Source organism: Phytophthora cinnamomi, assembly GCF_018691715.1.
Source record: "Phytophthora cinnamomi strain GKB4 chromosome Unknown Contig94, whole genome shotgun sequence".
Lineage (NCBI taxonomy): Eukaryota > Oomycota > Peronosporomycetes > Peronosporales > Peronosporaceae > Phytophthora > Phytophthora cinnamomi.
In genome coordinates, this window is record NW_027151027.1 from 205327 (window position 1) to 231074 (window position 25748).

General features: G+C 55.8%; 5 protein-coding genes across 6 annotated transcripts; 1 reads left to right on the forward strand and 4 right to left on the reverse strand.

The window, feature by feature from the left end:
* Positions 1-183: 183 nt before the first annotated feature.
* On the reverse strand, positions 184-4368 carry IUM83_18837 (uncharacterized protein; the record flags this gene model as incomplete). Of its 2 annotated transcripts, none has more annotated exons than XM_067943858.1 (1): positions 184-4368. In XM_067943858.1, one exon carries the CDS (start codon positions 4366-4368, stop codon positions 184-186), a length of 4185 nt encoding a protein of 1394 aa, XP_067783944.1. The 2 variants fall into 2 exon arrangements, with proteins under 2 accessions (XP_067783944.1, XP_067783945.1); XM_067943857.1 differs by having other exon boundaries at positions 184-1143.
* A 2606-nt stretch (positions 4369-6974) lies between these two features.
* Positions 6975-8345, forward strand: IUM83_18838 (F-box only protein 15; the record flags this gene model as incomplete). The annotated part of the gene is made up of 1 exon (XM_067943859.1): positions 6975-8345. One exon carries the CDS (start codon positions 6975-6977, stop codon positions 8343-8345), a length of 1371 nt encoding a protein of 456 aa, XP_067783933.1.
* Positions 8346-8385: 40 nt separating this feature from the next.
* IUM83_18839 (Vacuolar protein sorting-associated protein 27) lies at positions 8386-10519 on the reverse strand (the record flags this gene model as incomplete). The annotated part of the gene is made up of 3 exons (XM_067943860.1): positions 8386-8467; positions 8556-9115; positions 9296-10519. The coding sequence occupies 3 exons, from the start codon at positions 10517-10519 to the stop codon at positions 8386-8388; spliced, it is 1866 nt and encodes a 621-aa protein (XP_067783934.1).
* Positions 10520-24663: 14144 nt separating this feature from the next.
* Positions 24664-25059, reverse strand: IUM83_18840 (Hydroxyacylglutathione hydrolase; the record flags this gene model as incomplete). Its single annotated transcript, XM_067943861.1, has 1 exon — positions 24664-25059. One exon carries the CDS (start codon positions 25057-25059, stop codon positions 24664-24666), a length of 396 nt encoding a protein of 131 aa, XP_067783920.1.
* A 362-nt stretch (positions 25060-25421) lies between these two features.
* On the reverse strand, positions 25422-25667 carry IUM83_18841 (RWD domain-containing protein 3; the record flags this gene model as incomplete). The annotated part of the gene is made up of 1 exon (XM_067943862.1): positions 25422-25667. The coding sequence occupies one exon, from the start codon at positions 25665-25667 to the stop codon at positions 25422-25424; it is 246 nt and encodes an 81-aa protein (XP_067783919.1).
* Positions 25668-25748: the final 81 nt, after the last annotated feature.

Here is a 25748-nt window from a genome sequence, read left to right on the forward strand (position 1 = left end):
GGCATTCTCCTGAGCTCTTGAGCTCTTGGCGGCGCGATGGAGAATGCGGAATGCTGAGTGCGCACTCAAACCGCGGGACCAGATATCGTGTGATCGTAAGGTCAGGAGTGATGGTCAGTGCATTCTGTTACCGCTACACGTTCGAGCTACTTGATAGAGCAGAGGTACTCCTGTCTTCATGCTTCACGCCGCCGCAGCATCGCGAACGATTCCGTCGGCAGAAAACACGAACTGCCCCACTCGAACGCTCGAGGTGCAGTGTTGCGAGCCACGGTCAGCGAAGCGAACTCCAGCGGCGGCTGCTGCTCCGAGCACCAGTTGACGGACCTTGGCCACGTCGTCTTCGCTCGAGCCACCGTACACAACACGCTTGTCGACGCAAACCACATCTCCTAGACCAGCTATTGCGCCAATGGCGCTCTCGAAGCCAGCGAACTGCTGGGCGCTCGCAGTAGTCGTCAGATCGAAGTAGAACACACGCCCGCTCATCCCATCGAGTTTCCCCTGCAGCTCGTAGTTGTCCACGGCGCTGGTCAAATACCACTCCAGAGCGCGGAACGTGTCGGTACTTGCGGTACAGCCCATGTCCATGCCATCGCGGGCCTCAGAGTACAGCTGCACCAGCTCTCGAAACTCTCCATGCTTACGCTTCTCGAAGGGGGTCTTCAACAACCGTTTCTCCAGCAGATCGAGGATCTCGCGAGCCTGTGGCTTCCGGCCGACGGAGGCGCAGATTTGAGCCGTACCCACCACAAGTTTGGTGAACTCCTGCGTTGTGTCACACATCTTTCGCACAGAAGCTAAAGCGGGGACCGCGATCGCAGCGTGGTCGACTCGGTGGAGCTTCTGCATCATATGGATGACTTGGGTAGCTTCAGACGCTATCAAAATCCTCAAGTGGCGGTCGGTCGAGTTAAGTCTGCTCTTATGGGACGACAGCTCGACAGCACCTTCCAGCTTCTCAATCAGTTCGCAGGCACGCCTCGCATCGTCGAGCTTGTTATCGGCAGGAATGTTGAGATCTTTGAGACGCGCAAACATAGCCGCTGTATCCTCGAGTGAGTTGTCCAACAGTGTCAGGTGCATTGAGGCATCGTCGACGTCAATTTCCGACCCGGTAAGCGACAGGAGGTCCTTGAGCATATTAGAGGCATCATCTACCTCGACATCTTCTTGAGAAGATGTGGTCGTCGCGGCTGTTGATCCCTTGTTTTGACCCTTTTTGCCCTTCTTTTTGTTTTTCTTCTTCGGTGCACTTGCTGCATCCGTGTCGGTATTTGATAATGTGTGCTGACGTTCGTCGTCGCGCTGAGCGGATACTGATCTGCGCAAGCGCTCTGCACGAAGAGAGGCTTCGTGGCGGAACTGAGCGTCGCGGTTTCTTGCACCCTCAGATCGAGCCTGGCTTCCTTCCAGGGTAGCAATCGCACTAGCAATATCGCTCGCCCAATCTGGATCCATAGTCATCTCACTCACACTTCTTCCACAACCATCTTTAATGCGAAGGTCGGCCCCCAACGCAGCAAGCACACTGTACAAACGGCGATGGCCATGTTTAACAGCCAAGTGCGCAAGCGTATCCTTTGTATCATACGTTGGCGTGTTCAGGTCGACCATATTATCCGCCTCAAGAATGATTCGGACAATGTCCTCGTAGCCCGCCACTGCTGCACTATGAACAGCCATCGTTCTACATAGATCGCCTCGAGGGCATCTTAAATTGCGCTGTCTTACATCCTTTCTGCAGTGTAGCGTTGGTTGGATGGCAAGCGCTCCCATCTGAATCATCCACTCGACCAATTCGGCGTCGTGTGCAGGACCAGCAGCGGCTTGGTGGAGTAGTGTTGAGAGATCGTCGCGAGGCGCGACCGCGAGGTTGCGAGGGTCATACACGCTGGGATCAGTCCCTGACAACGAGCGGAGTGAGAGCATGTTCAATACCCCGGGATCCCTCTTAATTTCCGACTTGAGAGTATTCAGGTCGCTCTCCGAAAGCGGGCCGTCACTTTCCTCTAGCAAATCCATTAGGTTGCAAAACACATTCTCGCGGTTGTGACCGTCTGTGAGTCTTTTAAACGACACCGTCCCATATTCCTGGTTGACGAAGTCTGGGTGTGACGGGAACGTAAAATACTTTTTATCGCAGATCAGAGGCGGGGTCGCAAATTTAGCCTTGATCACTGCTGCCACCTTCCGGTACATGGCAGTGACCTGTTCGCCATTCAAACGGTTAATATCATTTCCGGTCGGAAGCCCTCGTGGGTCCAGCGAGCCATCACGCTGTAGACAATCCAGAAGCGGCATCAATGGTATCATCACGGCATCCTCCAAAGCGCGGTTCACTCGGTACTGGCGAGACTCACCGGGCGTCGGGTGTGCAATATAATCGTCATGATACTGGCGTCGATTTAGCTTGTCACACATTTCTGAAAACACGTCAGTGAGTGCATCGTTGAGTTTGAGTATGTCCCGTGATAGAACCCGCGTCTGGAATAGTTCTTTCGAGCAGATATCGGCCGCCTTACTGAGCATAGCTTTAGATGAAGCACCCCCTAAAACAGACTTGTCGCCTTTAATCATCAATCGGTATATCTTGGACAAGTCGATCATGTGGAGTGCCTTCCGTACTTTGATGCCTTCGCTCCTTGTAGGAGGCGCAGTACCACGGTACATTGCATTCACCGAACCAGCATCCATATGAGAGCTTAGCAGGTAGGTGCGATAGTACGCACCATGTACGGCTGCGGAACGCGATGGAGTAAATATCATTTGATCATAGATGCCCAACAGCTCGTCGAAAAACGGGATGTGCTGGAGGAATCCTTGACGGACCAAGGCATTATAGAGATGGCCAAATGCACGAAACCTCGATGTCACCATGATAACTTCGCCTCCGAGGTTCAAATAATCCAGATGATGGCTCAGAATAGTGAGTCCAGCGAGCAACGGGTTCGCTCGCTCCAAAAGACGGCTCGTGTACGACAGCTTGATTTTATCCGAGCTGTGCTTGAGCAAGTCGTGGATCTCTTTATCGTTGATTCTAACCGCACCCTCTGCATAAGTGGTCTCCAGATTTCTCATCAGATCCCTTGAGTGCTTGAACATTAGACTCATATTTCGACTGAGCCCGGCGTCTCCTTGTAGAGCAGCAACAGATTTCAGCCAGCAAATGCACGTAAAGACCATCGGGACTGTGACTTTGCGGGACGTGAAGAACTCGTCCATTTGCGCCATAAAGGAGCCCGTGAAGTTGGACGGGTCATATCCCGAGCCAGTAGCAGCCTTCTTCGCGATGATAGCATTGTATATATGCGGCAGCTGCTGCATCAGGAATACCACCATGTTGCTGGGGTCCGGGAGCACGTAGTGCTGAGTTCGTTCCTCTCCATAAGTTTCGCCAAAGAATCCATCCCGCAGAATCATCGGCTGTCGCGCGCTGGCTGGGATCGCAGATGTGAAGCTAACCAACGTGCTCGCCACGCACAAGTAGTCCACCAGAAGCATCCCGGGAACAAAATGGTAGGTTCCACTTCTCTGGAAATTCTCCCAGGCCTTGGCGACCTTCGTCGCCATGCGTATGCGGTAGCTCATCGACACATTTCTCGTGACGATGTTGAACACGTCCTCCGCCGTCTTCAGCGCCGGGTACTGCAGCTGCAGTCTCGCCGTTAGCGCCTTGGCACTGTCCATCGCCAGCTTCGCCACCACGGTGGCTTCCACCATAGTGCGTCTCTGCTTCTTCACTTGGTCATAAATACTGAACACGCCCTCCACCAGCTCCTCCAGCTCCAGGAAGAAGTAGACCACCTCCAGCCTCAGGTCCTCGGCAAAAGCCTCGTCGAACAGCTTCTTCCTGTCCGCCTTGGCCACCTTGGGAGCTCCAGGTAGCACGGCCGTCTCTTCATCTGGAAAGAAGTCCTCGTCCACCTGCAGAACTTCATAGTAATTCTCGAATCGAGTGCTCTCCAGCTCCATAGCCAGCTTGATGCTCTCGAGCTCCAGCAGCGCGTCGTCGTCTTCCGCCTCTCCGTCCGCCTGCATCAGCGCCTGGTGCCAGCCCTTGAGCAGCTGCAGGAAGTGGCGGTGACCCTGCTGCGCCGCGTCGTCCTCGGCGAAGAACGTGGCCACGTGTTCTCGCAGCGTGATGGCGCATTGGCAGGCGGCGAGCGCTTTGGGCAGCTCCTGCAGCAGCTTGGGGGTGAGCGACGTGGGCTGCGCTGCGATCCGTTGCACCACGTCGTCCAGCGCCTTCAGGTCCACGCGCGTGGTCGTGTGCTGGCCGCGGCCGCGAGCGCGCAGTAGCCAGTCCAGGAAGAAGGCCGTGGCGCGCTTGTAGCGCGCGTAGTTGCCCGCGGGGAAGCAGGACATGGCAATTGACGCGAGATTGGAAATGACCTACGACAGTTGGTTGGTGGTAGCGTTGTACTGTTTTTGGTTTGCTATGTTGAAGTGAACTCTCCTGACCTTTGCCTCCTCGCTTGCTCCCTTTAACTTGAAGACTTTGCATATTACCTCAAGTCTCCATGACATACAACAAACATTCCGCTAACCACACATCTGGCTGGTGCAGCGCTCGGAGGGAGGGTTGGATGCTAGTTCCACAGCACTTGACTCGGTTTTCTCCGTTTCACCCGCCTCGAAACAATTCAAGCCGATATTTCATAAATCAGTCGATGCATTGCCGTGTCTTCGCAATGCCATTCCTTGCAATGTCTCCATTGCGTAGTCTGACATCGGCGCATCAATCTAAAACACTATCGTGCTATCAGTGGAAGATGAGGAGATCAATAGTAGCTGTTGATTGTGTGTCGCAATACGGCACACACGCACATGAACGCATCTTGCAGACGCGAATATCCATTCCACAGCACGTCCCAGATAGAAGAATTAGCGTGTTAGCGAAAGCTAAAGCTGTGCACGACTTCCTGTGTCTACTGCAAACGAAACCTCGTTATCAACACTTCCATTTCATTTCGTTCCACTGGTCAACCAACAGGACTACGGTCCTCCCGCACCCTCGGTGGAAGACTCCGTCAACTTCCGCACTTCGAAGCTAGCAGTTACAAGCTAATGTTAACTATCAGTACGAATCACCTCCAATTCGAATTAAGCTTTGTGAAAGTCAATATGTGTTCTCTATTCTGATATCCGTATCTCAAAGTAAGAACACACCTGTTTCATTCGCAGTTCGTAAGAACTGTGCTTGCTGCTCCAGGCGAGTTTGTCATCCAACGACATTAGGCAACGTTAGCGTTATTGCACACAAGTTGCACCCCCTGGTCATGTTTGTCATTGTACTTACTGTTTAGCAGCACGAAAGCGGTAAAAGAAACCAAGTAGACGACGCAAAGCAATTTGCAAGGCAAACAAGGCTAAACAAGGAAGCAAATTGCAAAGGGTTAACTGGTTCGCGGCTTTAGGGGCCCGCTTGATTCGCAGTTCGAAGATTTTTGTATTTCGGAAGTTGCTTGAGTATGAATGTAGAATTAAGAACATCTCCTTCGGTCGTGAGTAAATCTAAAATTCGTTCTTTTTACTAAATATAGCGATAAGTCAGTTTGTGCGCTCCACAGTAAAGTGCGCGAGTTTTGCTGAAAATTTTTACGCGGACTGGATTAAGGCTGGCCCAAGTATACCGAACGGGTTCCATCGTGGACCGACTGGACAGCCAAAGTGAGGTGGAGCAACCAAATTTTTGACGTGGAACTCACGAATTGGGTCAATGGAGCTCGACGGAAGTCGGATACGACCGTATGGGCAACTCCTGTCGTTCAAGTTTAAATTACATTAGCGGCCCAGCAATATTTGTTAGCCACGTCGCTGGTTGTAAAGAGAGCTACATGTACTTGAACGGCGTGCTCTGTACCCCACGAAGACCCAGCTGACATAGTTGGTGACAACGTCAAGCGTCTGATCTAGTCTTTTAAAACATCACTCAACACTTCCAGAGTGGAAACATTCTGAGCCATCCCTTGTTCCATGTCATCGTGTTTTGCTTATACGATTGATATACACTTCGTGCCACGCTCGAGCACATACTCCAAAGTACCGTGCACGAGTACATTCTTCCCTTTCACCTCCTCTTCGACGAGAATCTTGGCACAAACTTGCTATCAAAATCTCTGTTTTTTTTCGCTTCCCGTCTTGGTTGCTCGTCTTATGCCAAAGTCTTCTGTCACATTACTTCGTTCATCGTTTGAGACGTTCGGGGGTGACGATATATTGCCGATGATGGGGCTGAGGGCCCAATGAAAGCCACATCGTCCCTAGCACCCTCAGGATCCACCCTCCTCGGAACCACCACCAGTACGCGGACCACGCCCTCTCCAAGCGAAACACACAAGTCCGCTTGTTCAATAACCACGATGCGCGCAAGTTCTTCATATTCGAAGTGTCAACTTCGGTCTGCAGAATCACGTCCTGGTCATCGTTGTCTGATAGCCATCTGCTGGCTCTGCCCTCTGTCTTCGCCAGGGAGAGCTGTAGGTACTTCGCATCGACATCCTTGCATTCTTCCCCTTGATCGCGTCCTTCAACTCACCCACCGATAGACTCGAGTCGATATCTACATGTAATACAAGGAACGCGCTGGCCGCCACGCGAACGATCGAACAGAAGAGCTTGGCCATCTTTCGAGGCGGCAAATTCTGGAATGAGGAAGGAGAGATTTTCCGGATTGGACACTGAGGATCTACTGGGAGTTTGTCGCGATTTCCCGGGAGTCGAGAGGGGTCCAAAAGTCCATGTGCTAGTGGTTGTGTCGGAGAAGACCATCGTTAAGCCGACTTGGAAGAAGACCGATTCATTATACTCTCGATGGCGGTACGTTGCTTTCGTGCAACCATCGAAACATCACAGGGCATTCAGTAGCATAACTATACTGCCGCCGACTTGATATTAACGCGGTCTGCTTCAGATATGAAAACCATAGCTGGAGACCTTTGCCAAGAGTCGACATTTTCAGAATTGGAAAGATGAGGCGGCATCCCCCGCAGCGATCGGCACGCCTGCTTCGCGGCGACGGCGCTGCGGACAACAACCAGCAGTTCGATGTAAAACAGCTTCCTGCTTCTCGTATTACTAGCAATTCCGCGGCGGCAAAGCTTAAGACTCCGCCCTCATGTTCGTCTTCCCTGGCAAGTGCTTCTTCATCGTCTTCAACGTTGGCTGCCAAGCGGAAGGTGGAGGAGTTGTTCCGACGTCTGCAGCCTCACTCACTCGTCCAGTCGACGGAGAAGCTGCTGGCAACGCTGCGGATCGCACCAACATTGTTTATTAATGGGGAGGAGCTGTTGCCCAAAGCCCCACCAGCCCCCACTGTCGCTGCAGCAGCGTCTGCGGGAGCAAGACGTCCGGTCTCGACGACTGCGGCGTGGCGCTTCAGCCCGGACGCCGGAAGATTCCACTACGGACTGGAATTGCAGTATTCGTCTGCTGACACGGAGCTGACGCTGATGTCCTTGACAGACGTACGAGTCTTGATCACCTCCACAACCATGCAGACACCCCGCAGTATTCCACTGGCCAGCAGTAGCGCTCTAAGCAGCAAGACCTGGCGACTTGTAGCGGAAACCGACCGTCGTGTCGGGCTAGCACTCTTCGAAATTTCGCTCGGTGACTGGAATGCGAGCTCCCTCCTGGCACTTGTGTGGACTGAGAAGCGAGAAGTGGCTCGACTTTTCCTGCAGCTGCACACAACGGAGTTATTGTACTCGGCACCGCAGCGAGCGCTTCGAGTCCGTCGCGACGACGATTTAGATAGTACTCACGGATTGCATTCGTACACAGCTGCAATCAGTCTGAGATCGCTGGACGAGCTCTTCTGGGAGCGCGAAATTTATCAAGTCGAGTTCCCAGCACCAGTGGCTGGTGCACAAAATGTCACCGTTCAACTGCTCGACAATGTTCATGGAGGAACTGTCGCGGCTAGAGAACGTGTTCTCACATCGGAGTCTGAACCAGCACTGCAGTTGGAGACAGAAGCAGTCAAGTATGCTATGACCAACTGCTTTCTGGTAGATTTCACGCTGTGGGATGCCGAATGTGTGCCAATCTGGGGCTTCACGCGCGCATTAGAGCTAAAAAACGGATCTAGCCAGCAGCAACAAAACGACGAGGCGGGTGGCTTCGACATGTCCGTGAGCTCCCTTGGTGGGGAAGCAAAACGGTTCCGGTTGCATTTCCAAGACGCAATTCGCGGAAATGAACTTGCTGTTCATCTGACAAAGCTTTCACCTCCGTCGACTTCGCAAGAATCTACGAAGAAAGTCAAAGTGTGGGTAAGCCAAGTCGACGTAGCGCTTAGCCTCAAGTTCATCAACTCCACATTCGGCACAAATTACTAGCTACAAACAAACAAACAGCAGCGGAAGAGGATCCAGCGAGCTAAGGATACAAACGAATATTAATGATGGTTAGCTTTGGTATAGCACGATACGTCGAAGTCAAGCTTGTTCGCTTGCCGTGTCTACATTGTCACACCAAGATGTTCAGTGTTAGCTTCCTCTGCTTGCCCAGAGAGTTTGCCAGTCGGGCACTGCAGCTCGAGGGCTTGCCGAAATACAAGGATAGCGTCGTCGTGGTCGCCACGCAAATGCAGCAGCTTTCCAAGAAGCGAAAGCGCCCCAATAGATGCTGGTTCAAGCTCAAGAGCACGTCGTACAGCCTCCTCAGCGTCCTCACTGTTTTCACCGGTGCCGTCCAATGCCTTAGCCAGGTGGAGCCAAGCTGCCGCATTATCACTATCGAGCTCCACGCAACGTTGCAATTCCATGACAGCACCTTCGAAATCTCCTTTGCTCAGCAGCGTTTCGCCTAGTTCATGATGCGTAGCTGCCACATCGAGAGGTGGCTCCATCTCCTCGAGCAGGTCAGCGGTGCTGCTCATCCTTCTGCCCCCGTTCAAAAAGGCTAGAGTGGCGGCAATTTCCGCCTCCTCGTCCTCATCTTCGTCTTCCGGAGGACTGGAGTATCCACTTTCCCTGTATTTGTTGGCGACAGCGTCCAGCTCGCGCTTTTCACGTTCTGCACGGGTAATTTCTTCCTCACTGCGTCGCATCGCCTCTCCAAGCTCGCGCTTTGCTGCCATCAGCTGCTGCATGCGCTGTTCGAGCTCCTGTTCGTCACTTGAACAGCATGAATCCACTTCAGACAGCCGCTGCACATGCAGGGATCTATCCAGCGCTGAGGAGTGTGGTCTGGGGCGCCTCGCCCTGCTCCGACGTCGGCTAGGGTCTGGCTCAGACTCCATGGAATGTCCTTGCCTCTCACGTAGCAGCCGCTGGCGCTCCAGTACCGTCGGCTGTGCCGGCGCAACCGACAGGAACATGGAGCCCATGGAAGGCTGCAACGACTCGACCGCTTCCGAGGCTGCCGTACTCCAGTTCCACGGAGCCGGGACCGGAGCGAAGCCGTTCATATTAATGTCGCTGTTATTGTCGTCGTCGTTGTCGTACCCCCATTCAAACAGCCCGTGGCGCTGGACCGGCTCACTGTAGACCGACTTGCTGCGTCTGCGGTAGCGGGCGTGCAAATTCGTCGAGTTATTGGAATAGTTGCTGGTCGAGTCGCCGCTGTCAATGTACGGGTAGGCTCCCCCCGTGCGAGTCACGCGCTCCAGGGCGCGCACGTTGAGCTGTTTCTGAAGGTCGTCGAAGCAGCACGCGCACACGCGCTGCGGCTGGAAGAGGCCGAGGTGTTTCAGCGGTACTCGATGTCTCGAGTGGCGTCCGCAGACGGATGCGCCGCAGCTGCGGCAGTGATGTCTCTGGCGGAAGTAGCCGAACTTGGCCGCGCACAGCCTGCACCTGGAGGCCAGCGCCCACCGCGGCGGAGGCACGTGTGGCGCCATCAGCGCCGCGAGCGTCTCCTCCTGCGTCACGGACCTAGTGGTGCTGAACCTGTCAGACATCCTGGCCTCGCTCTGCTGCTGCTGGTTTAATTGGTGTTGTTGCTGCTGCTGCTCCTGCTCCGGCTTGTCGCTGGGCCACGGCGACGTGGGCAGCGTCACGGCGGACGGCGCGCCCGTGCGCGCGTGGGCCTCCAGCACCTGCAACAGCGCCAGCACGGCGCTGGAGGCCACGGGCCGCTGCTTGGCCAGCATGAGCGGCGTCTTGCCGTCGGGCGTGCGCACGCCAATTGCCTTGGGGTACACGTGCAGCAGCGCCTGGATGGCCTCGAGCGCCAGCCGCTTGCGCACGGCCAGGTGCAGCGGCAGCAGCCCCGCCAGGTTGCGCGTGGCGGCCGCGGCCGCGTGCGCGCGCGCCACGGTGAGCACCACGCGCGGCGGCGCCTTGGGGTCGCTGCAGACCCAGTGCAGCGCCGTCATGCCGAAGGCGTCGGCCGCTCTGGCCAGCCGCGGGCGCAGCGCCAGCGCCACCAGGAGGCGCGGGAAGTCGCCGCTCTCCGCGAGCTTGACGGCGGCCAGCGGCGCCGCCAGCTGGTCCTCGGGTGTCAGCGCCGGCTCGTTGCGGTGGTCGGCGGGCACCTGCTGCTGGCGCTGCAGCCGCACGGGCTCCATGGCGTCGTTGGTTTCCTGCCGAGGGGCTCCGATAGCGGCGCGCAAATCCGGGAATGCCCAAAATATAAATCAGCGCGCTAAATGGGCCTTGAAGTTGTTGCAAGATCGCGAGCAAGGCTGTACAGTATCTGGGATTTCAATCGCAGCTGTCTGATTACATAGGATGCTTGTAATGATCGATTCATAAAGGTTTGAATGAGCGGAATGTTGGAGTGATGGAGAGAAGCTGAATATCTGGTTTCGAGGAGAATAAGGTTTGATGTTATGTCGCGCGGTATGTCGCGAAAAAAAAAAATGGGCGGCGTGGCGTTTCGAGCTATAATTGCAAGCCATCGCTTCCGCGCTGCGACCGAGCATACCGCTGTGCGCGCGCGTCTGATAATTTTGGCGTCGGCACGAGATGCTGGTCAGGATCGCCGCAGGGTCTCAAGTCCGACTTGGCCAGCATTTGACTCACTGCGCGGCAGCATTACGTCCCCCTGCAATCGTCGTCGACGACTCGTCGAAAATGGGCGTTCATGTACTGTAGGTACACTTTGCCGACGAAGCTTCCTGGCGCGTTCGCGGGGGAGACTAAGCTTCGTTTTTCTGGAGTGTCGACGCCAGATTCAGTATAACGTTACCCAAGACTCTTATCAAACCCACCCGGAAAAATATCAAATGAGGGTTTTTGCCGACCCCTGTGTATCAGAGGAGGGGAAATACAGTACTGTACGGAACTGGAAACGTTACAACGACGTAATAACCACGGCCATCTAGCTTGTGGCAGTAATAATCACGGGCGAAATTACTGTGTATTCGCTCTGTTTAAAAGAGAGAGACTCATACAGTCAGATCTCGGCGTCGACATCGATCAGAGTGGTCGCATTCCACATATCCCGGTTCGCCCTGAGGAATGATAGCATCTCGAAGTTTGCCGCGCGCATGCAGCTCCACTGCGGCGTCAAAATCATCTTGCTCTCAGAGAACAAACGCTCGCACGCGTTGGGGGTGGCGGGGATAAGGTTGAGAAGGGCGCTGAACCGTACATCTTGCTCGCCACGCCGCTGCTTGCGCTCAGCTGCCATAACTTTCTCAGCGTAGCCGGGTTCGCGCGACTTCCTCTTGGAGCGCGTTGCAGTGCCGTTGCGAGTCACCGCTCCTGAGCGGTCGGTGTCGCTGTCCTCGTCGACCTCGAATGGTGCCAAAACCGCCACCTCCGCGCTCGTCAACTTGGTGCCGTTGATGACCTTCACAATGCCGTTCTCAAAAGCGGGTGAGTGCACGATCCTTGCACTCTGTGGTATCGGGAAATGAAGCCGAAGCCAAAACCCAAAGGCGGGACGAGGGACGAAGAAGACTCGAGGCGTCGGCGTTAACTGGCAAGTCACAACCCATCGCCAGTCATTGGACTAAACTCCCTGATCGCTGATTGGCCTAAATAGGCCGGTGACGATGACTCGTCGACGGTCCCAAGTCAAGAGCGGGCGGTTGCAGCTCGCTAAGTGCGGGGCGAACCTACTGGCAAGATCCGAACTTATGAGTCATCGGCGCCTGTCCCGAGTCGTCGGTGGCGTTTCAGCGGCCGTTTGAGTCGTCGGTAACGCCGCCACGTCGCAGAGAAAGCGCCGAAGCGTCGTGAGTTACAACTGGTGGTCCAAAAACGGACGCGTTTATACTTGATATTTGTATTGATCGATAGGAAACTTAAGAGAAGACAAGATAAGCCTTCGGGCAACAATAACAGAACAGCTTTTCCTCCCAACCACGCAAGGGCGACACCGGTGCCTGCAGTGAACGACCTGCAGCTCAAGGTAAACCTGGTAGGTAGGATTATGACTGTCGGTGGGCACATCTACTAGTGTAGCGTGTGTTCATCCCTGACAGGGCCAAGAGTTAGTGGCCGGTGTATTGGTAGCGACGAGTCGTCGCCAGGAACTGGAGGAGCGAGAGCGCACTCCATTTATTTCTTCCCGCCGGAGTATAGCTCCGGCACCCTCGTATCACGCCGTAAAAGGCCGGGACCCTTCCTTCTGAGGGCCTGCGAGGTATATTTTGTGTGTGATAGCGTGCTAGCCTTTGCTCGTGGCTAGTGACGCTGAGTCTTCCGTCGGTCGACTAGCGGAAGCTCGGTACACAGGGGAAACATCAACCCGGTGCAAGGGAAAGTTCCTGGGCCTTCAGGTTCTAACCCTAACAAGCCCATTGAGTCTTCGGTGACTTGGTGGGTGTTGTTGGTGGGGAAAGTGTGTCTTATATAAATTAGCGCGTGTTCCTACACGACAACTGGTGCCGCGACCCGGGATTGGTGTGACCTTCTGTGTTTCGTGCTACTGCAGGTCGATCGACTTTACGAGCAACCAAGAAGAAGAAGAACAAGAACAAGAACAAGAAGAAAAAAGGCGAAGAAAGAAGAAAATGGCGAAAAGATCACGTTCAGCGGTACCAGCAACTCCGATGAAGACTGGCGGAACGCGTGGCGACGACTGGACTGCGGCCCTGCCCACGCCGCACCTCGACCCGATTGCTGAGCGGACCGTCAGCTTCGACGACTCGATGACTGGATCCGACGCCAAGGACGAAGACATGGATGAAGACTCCGACGATTACCTGGAGGAGAAGGCGCCTGCGCCAGCGGTGGTGACACCCGAGACTCCGGAAGATGCAGTGCTGTCTGCGGGACGCAGTGCGGGCACGCGTTCGTTGTCGCGAAACCTCGCGGTTGAGCTTGACGATGACACGCGCTCCGTGACGCGCAACCTCGCGGATCAACTGGATGATGAGGATGGCCCAGGGCCAGCGTATGACGACTTGGAAGACTTCGAAGACGCCGCCGACGACTCGAGGTCACCGGACCTGACGACTCAAGTGACCGAGCAAACCTCCGGTAACCGGCCGCCACTCAACGGTGACACGCCGGCAGCCAACAAAGTTCTCGGTCGACTTTACGAAGAGATGAAGAAGAGCGACTGGGGTTAGCTATTCGAGCCAACGATGACCCGCCAAGCGGTTTGGGCCGATTTGTGTCACGAGTTGGCCCGCCCAGTGAGTTCCATAACAATCGAATAAGTGGTGAAGGAAACCGAACGATTTCTGAAAGCCTTGGGACTTCGACCTCTGGAGCACCCTTCGCCGTCGCCTCTGGAGTGCTGGGTGCCGGCCGAAGCGGGCGCGGAGCTCTGGAAATGGAAGAAGCGACTCCGCACAGCCTTCGGTGTGAACTCGTTCACTCTGGACGACTCGCGGAAGACTCGTGCGACTCGCGAAGTGGTCGACCCGGCTAGCGTGCCGCTGCCGACGACTCCGAAGAGGGAAATCCGCGAAAACCCCAGCCGAAAACCCACCGGAGGGGTGTTTAGCGCGTCAGGGGAGCGATCCCCGTACTTTCAAGACTCCCACATGGTGACTCCACCAACTACGGGCTACTCAGACCGCGCTGGACGCACCACCGATGACTCAAAATCGGCCAGAGGCACGGAAAACAGCTCAGGACGGAGCACGATCCGCCGCACCGGGCCCACCGACGACTCGTCGGACGAAGAAGCGGACTTTACCGGCGATGGAGGAGCGCAGATGGGCGAATACCTGCGCCAAATCCGTGAGGTGACCGAATCCGAGTTGCTTAACGCGACTCCGAGGATCGAGGTGGCAACGCATCGCCCACTGGGGCAGATCAAGGCGTTTTCGGGCACCAGAAACAAGAGCGAGAACTCGATGCAATGGCTTCGCGCCTTTGTCTACGAGATGAAAGGAACACGAGCATCGCCCAACGATTGGTGCATGCCTTTCGAGCTGAGGCTTCGGGACGGCGCTCTACATTGGTACCGACAACTGCCCAAGAAGACCAAGCGAACGTGGAGCCTCTTAAGCAAAGCTTTCATCTAGTACTATTGCTCCCAGTTGAGCCAGTCAGCGGAGACTCGCTACTACTCAGCCAAGCGCGAAGACAAGGAACATGTTTGCGACTACCTAAACCGGCTCAATGGCTATGCCAGGAACGCCGGGATTCGGTTTGAGAGCAACGGCGCAAAGCACGCGACCACGTCAAGCGCTTCCTCGAGACTTGCGGCGACCGAGGACTCGAACGGCGCCTGTGCCACCTGCGCATCTCAGACATACATGAGTTGGAAGAGATGATCCAAGAGATACTGAAGATTGACGAGCGCAGTTCGTCCCGCGAGTCGTCGCTGCCTCACTCTCGAGCTCGGGATGTCTCCCGACGACGTGATGACAGACGTCGCGATGACTCGCGCCGCCACGAGCGCTCGGAAGACACCTGCCGACGTGATGACCGCCGTCGCGACGACTCGCGTGATGCTTACAACCGTCGCGACCGACGCGAACGAGATTACGAGCGTCGTCGCGACGACTCACGCAATATGCCTCGCGTGAGCCTAGCTGAAGCATCTGTCGCCGACATCGTCGCCGAACTTCATGGACGGGACACGCGGGACACGCGGAGCGAGCTGCAGCAACAAAGCCACAGATATGATGGCGACAGCAACAGCGAAGATGGAAGTGAGCACGGCAGCGACGACTCACAACGTTGCGGCGAAGACTGGGGTGATAGCTATTCGTCAGACAGAAGCGACCACTACCTTGCGGCAGCCAATGACAACGAACGACGAGTCGCCGCCGAAGGCACGTACGCCCGGTCCGCCAACCGACAACGCTGGGGTTACTCAGCGGGGCGCAGCCAAGGCCGCGACAATCGGCTCCAGAACCGCGGTCACCGCGACGAGAAACCTCGCCAGTATGGACCGTGCGCGGCCTGCGGGGGTCTCTATCACTCGGCGCACTACTGCCGACGTCGGTGCAAGCTGTGCAAACAAGTGCACGACTCCGGAAAATGTGAAGTGTTCCAAGAAATCACCAAGATCATCACGTCCAAGGTGGACAAGAAAGACCTCACACCCGAGCTCCAAGAACGCCTGTTTTCGGACCACTTAAACTAGGCAGCCCGCCAACTACGACTGGGTTGGTCCCAATCGGGCTGCCACAGTTAGCCAAGCCCGCAATTGAAGCCGAGTGCATCTTTGCATTTGTGGGCGAGTGCGAATGGACGAAGAATGAACAAGATAACGACATGAAAACGACGGAATTGGAAAAGGAGAGAGGCGATTGCCTCGGTGGAGGTGTATGGTGTGAAGAAGACGATAACGAAGAGGTGGGAGATACCGCCGAAGACTGGCTGACAAGCGCAATACAAGAAGACTCGCGCCGACGACTCGTTCCAGAAGTGCGACTCTTAGCTGGAGAACGAATGGGATGGTGGTCGGCGCAGAAATTTGACAAGCGCGTAAGGATGCGGACACTCGTGAACGGAGCCGTGAGCGACTCGCGCACGAGGATATTGCTGGACACCGGGGCAAACGTCAGTGTCATCTCGGAGAAACTTGCCAAGCGACTGAAACTCCGCGAAGTAGTGGGGCATGGACGTTGCATGGATGTACAAGGGATCACCAAGGGCAAGATGATGACGACTCGCCGAGCGAAGGTGAAAGTCACCCTTGGATGGGAACGCGTTTATGTTTTTGAAGTCTGGATAATGGATCACTGCGCCGGGGTAGAAGTGGTGCTTGGCACCGACTTTATGATCCCGGCCGGTATCCGACTGGACCTCCTAAACGCAACGGCCAAACTCCCCGACGAGGTTATGATCCCGCTGATCAAGACTCAAAACATGATGGACGAGGCCGAAGGAAGCCACGTCGCGTACGGTCCGACGGAACAAATGCAAATACCGGGCCATGAATGGGACGAGTTCAAACTACAGCGGCGACAACCCGAGCCGACGACTCACGTGCCTTGGATTCGCCGAACTGAGACGTTCATCCCGACTGTCACCAGGTTCTACAAAGGACGTCCGGTCAGGATTCGACTTACCAACGCCGCGGATAGGCTGGCGAGTTGTCCGGTGCACTTCCCGGTGATAGTCTGGGTTCCGATCGGGTCGCTGCCGAAGACTGAAGGCTACGTGCGGCTAGATTCCGCAAAGTACAAAGAGTGGCAGGTACTCGCATACGCTGCCGCACGGGACAAGCCACTACTCAAGTGGGAGGCTGAACTCTACCAACAATGGTTGGCCAAGCAGCCTCCAGCGGTGGAACGAGTGAGATATCCAACGCCTAAGGGTATCCTGCAACGACCTGACGAAGACTCGGCCGAAGAACCACCCGTCAACAGTAAACGTGACAGTGCCGACGACTCGTCGGTGACGGATGACTCAGAATGGATAGCGGAGGAACATCACCGACGACTCGACGCTACTGCTGGCGACTCGACGGGGGTGGCGACGACTAACGATGAAGCCATGACTCCAGAACCAGCTGGACCAGGACTGGAGACTGCTGAGTCGACGGTGCGCCGCGACGAAGACCAAGGACTAGAGTGCAGTCCGAAGGGGCATCCACCAATGACTCACACTGCATCCAGCCGAGAAGCCGGAGACCTCTCAACGACTCTCGACCAGACGTTCATAGCAGTAATGCGCGTACTGGCCACGGAAGGTACCGACGACAGAAGCGACGAGACGACTGAGCACCCGGCGGCGGACATCGAACTGGAGGACTACGCTCATGAATTAGCGTTCCTCCCCGATTTATCGGAACCGGCGCCGACAACACTCGCCTACTCGGCGGCGAACGTCAAGAATCCCGAGTTGTCGGCAGACCAACAAGGGAGCCTGATCGAAGTACTCCGACGCCATGAAAGTATCATGATTGCAAGCGGGAATGCACTCCCATCGCCGGCATATGGCGTGGGCTGCGACCTAGATGTCCAGGGGCACGCGCCGATCAAACAGCGGCCCGACGGATCCCATTCAAGCATCTTAAGAAATTGTACGAACTCCTCAAAGGACTGCTCAAGGCAGGGCTCATCGCGTTCTCGGACAGCCCGTGGGCCTCGCCAATCGTCATTGTCCTCAAGAAGAATGGCCAAGACATCCGCCTCTGCATAGACTACAAGATGGTCAACGCGGTAACGGCAATCCTGGAGTACGCCATGCCGCTCGTCGACGACTTGCTCACGGACCTGGAGACTTACCTGTGGTTCTGCTCGCTCGACGGGGCCAGCGGATTCTGGGCCATCCTGATGACTCTACGTGCGCGCAAGATTTCGGCATTTGTTTGTCCTCTGGGGCACTTCGAGTGGCTACGAATGCCTTTCGGCCTAAAAAATGCGCCGATGATCTACCAACGGATGATAGACAACGCGTTGTGTGGATTTGTGCAACCGAAGGGCGGCTGGAACACCTTTGCCGCAAAAATGAAGGCCGCCGAAGACTCGGCAGAACACTGCCGACGACTCGAGTCGTCCCCTCGCCTACCAGGCACTACAGCGACGACTCGAACCAAGTTTGCAGCCGCCCGCGATGACTCGAAGACGGCTGAACCCATTACTCAACTCATTAACAGCCCAGAAGCCGATATGTTTACGACCAACGAAGCCGACGAGTCGTCGCTGGTGCCTGTGTTCGACCGGCGATCCTTCGTGAACGATATCTGGTTCGGTGGCGAAGATTTCGACAGTTGTTTGGCGACGCTGGATCGGCTCCTCAGTCGTTTTGAAGAGTGCCGGATCAGCGTCAGCTTTACCAAGAGTATTTTCGTGCAAGGACGCGTCGACTTCCTGTCCCATGAAGTGTCAAAAGACGGCATTCGGCCCGATCCGAAGAAGCTGGACGCGATCACTAAGCTGTCTTTCCCACGAACGAAGAAGGGAATGCAGTCTTTCCTAGGAGTGCTGAATTATTATAGCCGCTTCATCCAAGACTTCGCTGTCTACGGCGCGGCGCTTTACCAGCTGAAGGAAGACGACTTCGCACCGGAGGGTGACCTCACAGTTGCCCGCTGGAGTTTCCAAGCTCTCCAAGACAAGGTTGCCGCAGCGCCGATACTCCGCCACTTCGACCGCACCAAGGACGTACACGTCATGCTGTTCGCAAATGAGTGGGCATTGAGCTCCACGCTGCTACAGCTGCATGATGTCAAGTTGCACCCTGTTCGCTTCTGCGGACGTGTACTGAAGCATGCCGAGATGAACTATCATGCGGCGGAGAAAGAGGTGCTAGCGCTGTTGCTACTACTGGAGACTTGCTACACCCAGTTGGCGGGACGAACAATACGAGTCTACACTCGCTTGTCCACATTGGAGTGGATTACCAAGTTGAAGTCGCTCTTTGGGAGAGCTGTACAATTGGCGGTATTGCTCTCCCCGTGGCACCTGATCGTCCAACGAATCAAGGAGAAGGACTGTGTCTTCACCCAGTTGCTCCAGTCAACGGTGACCAACTTCGTGGATCTCGATGACTCACTGGAACTGGTTGCCCCGCCGGCTAAAGGCTCACCGACGACTCGCATGGACCCAAACTTGCTCTATGCACGCCTACCGACGACTCATACAGGCTTCGTGGTCTCTTTCGATGGGTCAGCGAAGACTGAGAAGTACGGTGGTTACGGCAGTTGCTCATGGATCGTGTGGAGCCTTCTGGAGTGGAAAATAGTTATTGCAGCGAACGCTTACCTCGAGAAAACCACGGTCAATATCGCCGAGTACACCGGTATGACCAACGGCGTTCTCGCCGCGATCGAACTCGGCGCCGAAGACTTAGTGGTCGTGGGAGACTCGAGACTCGCGATCCAGCAATCCCTAGGGGTGATAGCTTGCCGGAAGGAATCACTGATGGCACAGCTGAATCATCACAAGGAGATCACGGTACGATTGCGGTCAGTCAAATACCTGCACGTGGTACGCGAATACAATGCTGCCGCGGACTCGTTGGCAACAGAAGCCTTGGAGTCAAAAGTTTCCAAGGTCATTCTGAGTGAAACCCGGAAAGCAGAGTTGGCCGGACTCAATCGGATACAAGAATTGATCTACAAGTCGCCGCCGCAAGGATCAGAAGCACAAAACCTGATTCCAGGAGGCTCTATTCAAATTCTGGACGGCGTCTCAACCTTGAAACGCAAAACATTTGCTGATTTCGTACGTCCAGAACCTGGAATGCTACTGGCGATGACTCGGGCGCAGACGAAGAGCAAGAAAAAACATGTTCGATTCACGCACGACAAGCCGAAGCTACCGCCGAAGACTCGCCCTAACCGGAAACCTCCTGAGATTCAAGCCCCAGAAACGACTCAAGCTCCACCAGCAGCTCCTAACGCACAAGACATTGATCCTGTGGATGTCCAAGAAGAGAGACGACGACGCATAGCTGCTGCACAAGACGAAGAAATACGATGGGCCAACCTGAAGACCTTGCTACGTGGAGATGTTGAGAAGCTTGGATACCGAGCCGCCAGAGATGCATGGAAAATCGCAGATAAGTTCGTGTTGTCGGAGGACAATTTGCTACACTACATGGGAACGAGTCGTCGGCGTGACGTGGAGTCGCAAGAGGAGATCTCGCTGCGTCTGGTGATACCCACCACGATGATTCAAGAAGTGCTCCAGAATTGTCATGACTCGCTGGAAGGTGGCCATCAGGGTGTGGTGAGAACCTACCAGCGAGTCAAGCGAGATTACTACTGGTTGGGACTCTACACCGTCGTGGAGAAGCACGTGAGATCGTGCCCCGATTGCAGCACCAGCAAGAGCCGCCCCCAACTGAAAGGATACTCTCCTGGCAACGAGCTGGCGGAACGGCCTTTCCAGTTAGTGTCTATGGATTTTGTGATACCACTGCCGAAGACTCAGAGGGGCAACACAGCCCTGCTGCTCTTCCAATGTTCCTTTACGGGTTTCATCATTGCGAAAGCCATGGCGGATACGAGCGCACTCAAGGTGGCACAAGCATTCGAAGAATGCATATACCGACGATTCGGTGCGTCATCACTCATCCGCCATGACCGCGACCCACGGTTCATGAGCGAAGTGTTCCAAGCGTTTGCAGAAATGATGCGGTCAAGGTCCCGAGCAACGCTGAGTTACCGGCCGCAAGCCAACGGACAGCAAGAACGATCAGTCAAAACTGTAATGCAATCCGTCAAGGTATACGCCGAAGACCCGCTCCAACAAGACTGGGACGAAATCGTGGAGCGCTTAGTCTTCGCCATTAACAACTCACAAGACACGACTCGGAAAGAAACACCATTCTACTTGGTACACGGGTGGGATGCCCAGTCAACGCTGAAAGCCATGTCATCCTCGCTCCGACACGGCACGCCGAAGCAGTCAGACGTACTGACGTAGCGCCGCGAAGTCAACAGACAACAGCAGATTGCTATGGAAATGGCCAGAGAATACCAAGCCACCGAGAAGACTCGCAGAGCCCGGGAACACAACGCCAAACTCAGCAGGAAAGAGAAGACGATACTGGCGAAGACTCGGGATCACGCGTCGTCGGCGGCGGCACAAGACCAACCGTCTACGGGACAAGACACCCCCGTCCCAAGTCACCTGTCGCTCAAACCAAGTACGCATGTGCCACCGACGACTCGCGAGTCGTCGGCGAGTGCCCCAAACCAACCGTTTGTGGGACGGGGGGGGGGACATGTCTCTCGGGACAGGGTGGATTCACCGAAGACTGGCGGAATTGAGCCGATTGCAGGCCGAAAATCAATGCTGCCGGTCCCGTTCGATGTCGGCAGCAGGGTCTGGTTGTATATGGAGAGAGCCAAGCCCGGCCTTACCAAGAAACTGGCACACCCGTGGCATGGACCCTTCCGGATCAGAAAAAGGATCGAAGACTATGCCTTCGAACTCGAGTTACCGAACCGCAGTGGATACCGATTCTATCCAGTCGTCCATATCTCCCGACTAAAGCTGGTTGATGAGTTTGGAGATCGACCGAATACTCGTCTCGCGCCCGGACTTGTCGACGACACGCGACTAGACTTTGACGAAGCACTGCTCCCTGAAGATAGTTGGGAGCCAGATCACGTGGCAGGAGAATATGAAGTTGAAGCCATCCTCGACGACCGTGTGCCGTTGTCCACGGGAACTGAAAGAGCAGTACGCGAGTTTAGAGTCAAATGGGTCGGCTACGATGAACCAACATGGGGGCCAGCCGCTAACCTTTCTTGCGGAGGGCTCCTCTATGATTACCTGCGGCGAAAACGAAGTGAACAGCGCCTGCAGATGGTTCAAGTCGCCGACGAAGGCTAGGTGGCTATGAGTCACCGCCATGATGACCTGTACTTGGGGCAATGCAGCCCAAGAACATAGACGAAAACAGCTACTGCGGCATTGCCTTTTGCATTTAAAAATTAAAAACGCTACCAAGACGGACAGCTAACGCAACGGCAACTCAGAAGCGGAATTGGAAACGAAAACCAAATGGATAGAAGACGCTGCCGACGACTCGCTTGAACCCGACTTCAACTCAATCAGGATCGGAGGCAACAGCTGCCCGAGCCAAGACACCAAGCAAGCTCGAGTCATCGGAGCCACCAGCAGCATCCAGAGCTGGTCCTCCCGGAACAGACGCAGCAGTCGGCGAAGACTCAGACGCAGCAGGAACGCGAGCATCACCAAACTCGGCCACCCATTCTGAGCTCAATTCACCCGGCTGCAGCGACGAATTTGGAACAACTCAACGACCAGTACGAACCTTCAGCGATCAGCACAAGGACGTCCGGATCCATGTCTTCAAACTTGACATGCGCCCGAAGAGTCCTGTTGGCGCTCGTGAGCCGCTTCACCTGCTCTTGAAGGTCTTCATTTCGGCGCTGGAGGCGAGTCGACGACGAGTCATCGCCGGCATCCAAGCGAGCCAGAAGATCATGAAGACGCTTGCTCTGTGCAGTCGACGACGCCACGGCAGCCTTGAACACCGTCTGCTCGCGAGTGAGCTGGAGAGCCAGACGCTTGCACCAGTCGTCAGCAACTCTAACGCGGTTCTCCAAGCGGGCGGCTGTCTCGGTGTGCGCATCCACGGCTCCACGAAGACCCTCCATCTCCTGGAGGTAGTGAGCCTCCAGGACCCGCAGACGCTTGACCTCTTTCTTGGAGTGCTCGAGTTCCGCGCGCGCTTGCTTGAGGAACACCATGGTGTTCTCGTGTTTGAACGACTCCTTCATCGCCGAGTTTTCGGCGGCAGCACGCGCAGCTTCAGCGGAGTGCAACTGGCCTCGCATCATGGCCAAGTCCAGATTGATGTCATCGTGGACTCCCATGTTGGGTTGAGCCGCCGCCACCACGTCTTCCAGCGAGCGAGCAGCGGCCAAGCGAGAGCCCACGTGGCGGTCCCCACGAATGTTGGGGCCCTGGTGCAGGGTGACATTGAGACGACCGATGAGATCCAGCCGAGGACCCAACACCGCGATCACGCTCTCCGACGCCTCAGCACTGGCTTCCATGACGATTTGCTCAAGGGCCTCACGCGACACCGTGATCAGCGAGTCGTCGGTGGTGGAACGACTGGCCTCAGCGCTCGAAGTAGAGCACCGAGCAGCTAGCTGCGACGACTGGATCGCAACCGAGTCGCCGGCAGCACTACCAACGGGCACACCAACCAGAGAAGTATCCTGAATGACAAGAAACGAAGGCAATAACCGTGAAAGTAAGCGATAGCAGCTCAAGATCAAGGTGCCAGTCAACGAGACGTACCGAAGGAGCAGCCGGAGAGGTGGCCAGAGACGCGGACGACTCAGTGGAAGCCTCCAGCGAAGCTTGGCTCGGCGTATCGCCAACAGCGAGTGCGCCCAACTCCGGAGATGACAGGACAACCTGGGAAGCAGACGCACAAAGCCGCCAAGCATCAGCATCTCACGTGAAGCTGACAGAAAGCGAGAAGACGGCAGGAAACGCACCGTGGCAGAACTGGCCGTCGACTCAGCAGCGCTCTCATCCTCAGACACCGCCGGCTGCGAGGGAGCAGGAGCAGCAGGCGAACTACCAGAACCAAGCGAGCTCCCTCGACCTGGCGAAGACTGACCAAGATACCAAGATCCGGGTTAGAAGTGAAGACGGCAAGAGAACAAGAAGAAGACGGCTTACCTGGAGCGAAGACCGAGACACACCGAGAGCCCTGAGGGCCGAGTTCACGGCGGACTGGGCAGCACGCTAAGAACCAACAATGGCACAGGAGCACCCCGACGCTCACCAGCACGCGGCTCGAGTCGCGGTGGGGGCAGTTGTGGTATCGGGAAATGAAGCCGAAGCCAAAACCCAAAGGCGGGACGAGGGACGAAGAAGACTCGAGGCGCCGGCGTTAACTGGCAAGTCACAACCCATCGCCAGTCATTGGACTAAACTCCCTGATCGCTGATTGGCCTAAATAGGCCGGTGGCGATGACTCGTCGACGGTCCCAAGTCAAGAGCGGGCGGTTGCAGCTCGCTAAGTGCGGGGCGAACCTACTGGCAAGATCCGAACTTATGAGTCATCGGCGCCTGTCCCGAGTCGTCGGTGGCGTTTCAGCGGCCGTTTGAGTCGTCGGTAACGCCGCCACGTCGCAGAGAAAGCGCCGAAGCGTCGTGAGTTACAACTGGTGGTCCAAAAACGGACGCGTTTATACTTGATATTTGTATTGATCGATAGGAAACTTAAGAGAAGACAAGATAAGCCTTCGGGCAACAATAACAGAACAGCTTTTCCTCCCAACCACGCAAGGGCGACACCGGTGCCTGCAGTGAACGACCTGCAGCTCAAGGTAAACCTGGTAGGTAGGATTATGACTGTCGGTGGGCACATCTACTAGTGTAGCGTGTGTTCATCCCTGACAGGGCCAAGAGTTAGTGGCCGGTGTATTGGTAGCGACGAGTCGTCGCCAGGAACTGGAGGAGCGAGAGCGCACTCCATTTATTTCTTCCCGCCGGAGTATAGCTCCGGCACCCTCGTATCACGCCGTAAAAGGCCGGGACCCTTCCTTCTGAGGGCCTGCGAGGTATATTTTGTGTGTGATAGCGTGCTAGCCTTTGCTCGTGGCTAGTGACGCTGAGTCTTCCGTCGGTAGACTAGCGGAAGCTCGGTACACAGGGGAAACATCAACCCGGTGCAAGGGAAAGTTCTTGGGCCTACAGGTTCTAACCCTAACAAGCCCATTGAGTCTTCGGTGACTTGGTGGGTGTTGTTGGTGGGGAAAGTGTGTCTTATATAAATTAGCGCGTGTTCCTACACGACAATTCGGTATGAGATGCTCGCCCATGACTGCATACTCACCGAGAAGAGAGTCGAAGAGGAGCCGCACCTCAGCCAAGCTGGCCACTGGCCGCTGAATCCACTAGATCACACTCTCAAACTTCTTCATGTGGTCGAGCAGCTCAACCATGCGGTGGGTGGCGCCCGTCGGCACCAGGTCCTCGACGTCGTCGACCTTGCGGATTTCCGCCCGGATGCGCACGTAGCGGTGCAGCATCTCGAACGTCGAGGACCAGTGCGTGGCGTTATGATTGAGAGCGTGCAACTCGGTGTGCTTGGACACCTCGGCCGCGTTGTTGGTACGCCGCAGCTGAGACATGACGTTATTAACCTCGTCTAGCGCTGGCTCGTGGTCGGTTAAAAACTTGTTAACCGCCAAGTTGAAGCGGTGACTGGCGCAGCCAATCAGAGGGCAGCCGAGCCGAGTCACTGTGGCCTGGTTTGTGCTGCAATTGTCGCTAACAAGGAACCGGACCATGTCGAGAGTCTTGTCGTACACTGAAAGTACCGTACGCAGCAGCTCGATGTGGGCATCGGCGTCTTGACTGCCCTCGCCCTGCGGCGAAAGAGCAAGGAGGCGCTGGTGCACATCGCCATCGACCTCATAAACGGCGAAGACGCCGATGTACTGCAGTGCACGGTGGAATGGCTCCACCCGTCGAACATGATCCCGAACGCAGTACCCATCCCCTTGTCCAGAGCAGCGCTAATCTTGGCAGCAACCACCTGCATGCACCGGCGCAAAGTCTTGGAGCTGATGGGCCGCCACTTGGACATGGTGCGGGTGGACTCATTTTCCACCTCGCTGATCGGCATGTTACGATCGACAACCCACCGCATCTACTGGTAGCGGTGGGTCGTCTCCTCCGACACGAAGCCGTAGTCTTGCAGCGGCCGCTTGCCACTGCCGTGCGCAGCAGCGAACTGCGAGCGGAAGTCGTCGTGCTTGCCGGCGAGGTGGCTCATGAGGTTGGTGTAGCCCGTCGCCGGCAACTGCTTCCTGTCCGTGCCGCACAGCTTGCAGCGGAACATAGAGTCACCGAGGGACTGATAGAAGTAGGCTGACATCTCCTTGTTGCTGACCATGATGGCGAGTTGGTGGGAAGGAAGGAGGCAAAGGGTTGCGTGGTCAATAGGCTGACGATTGAGAAAAGCCAAGTGGTCTCA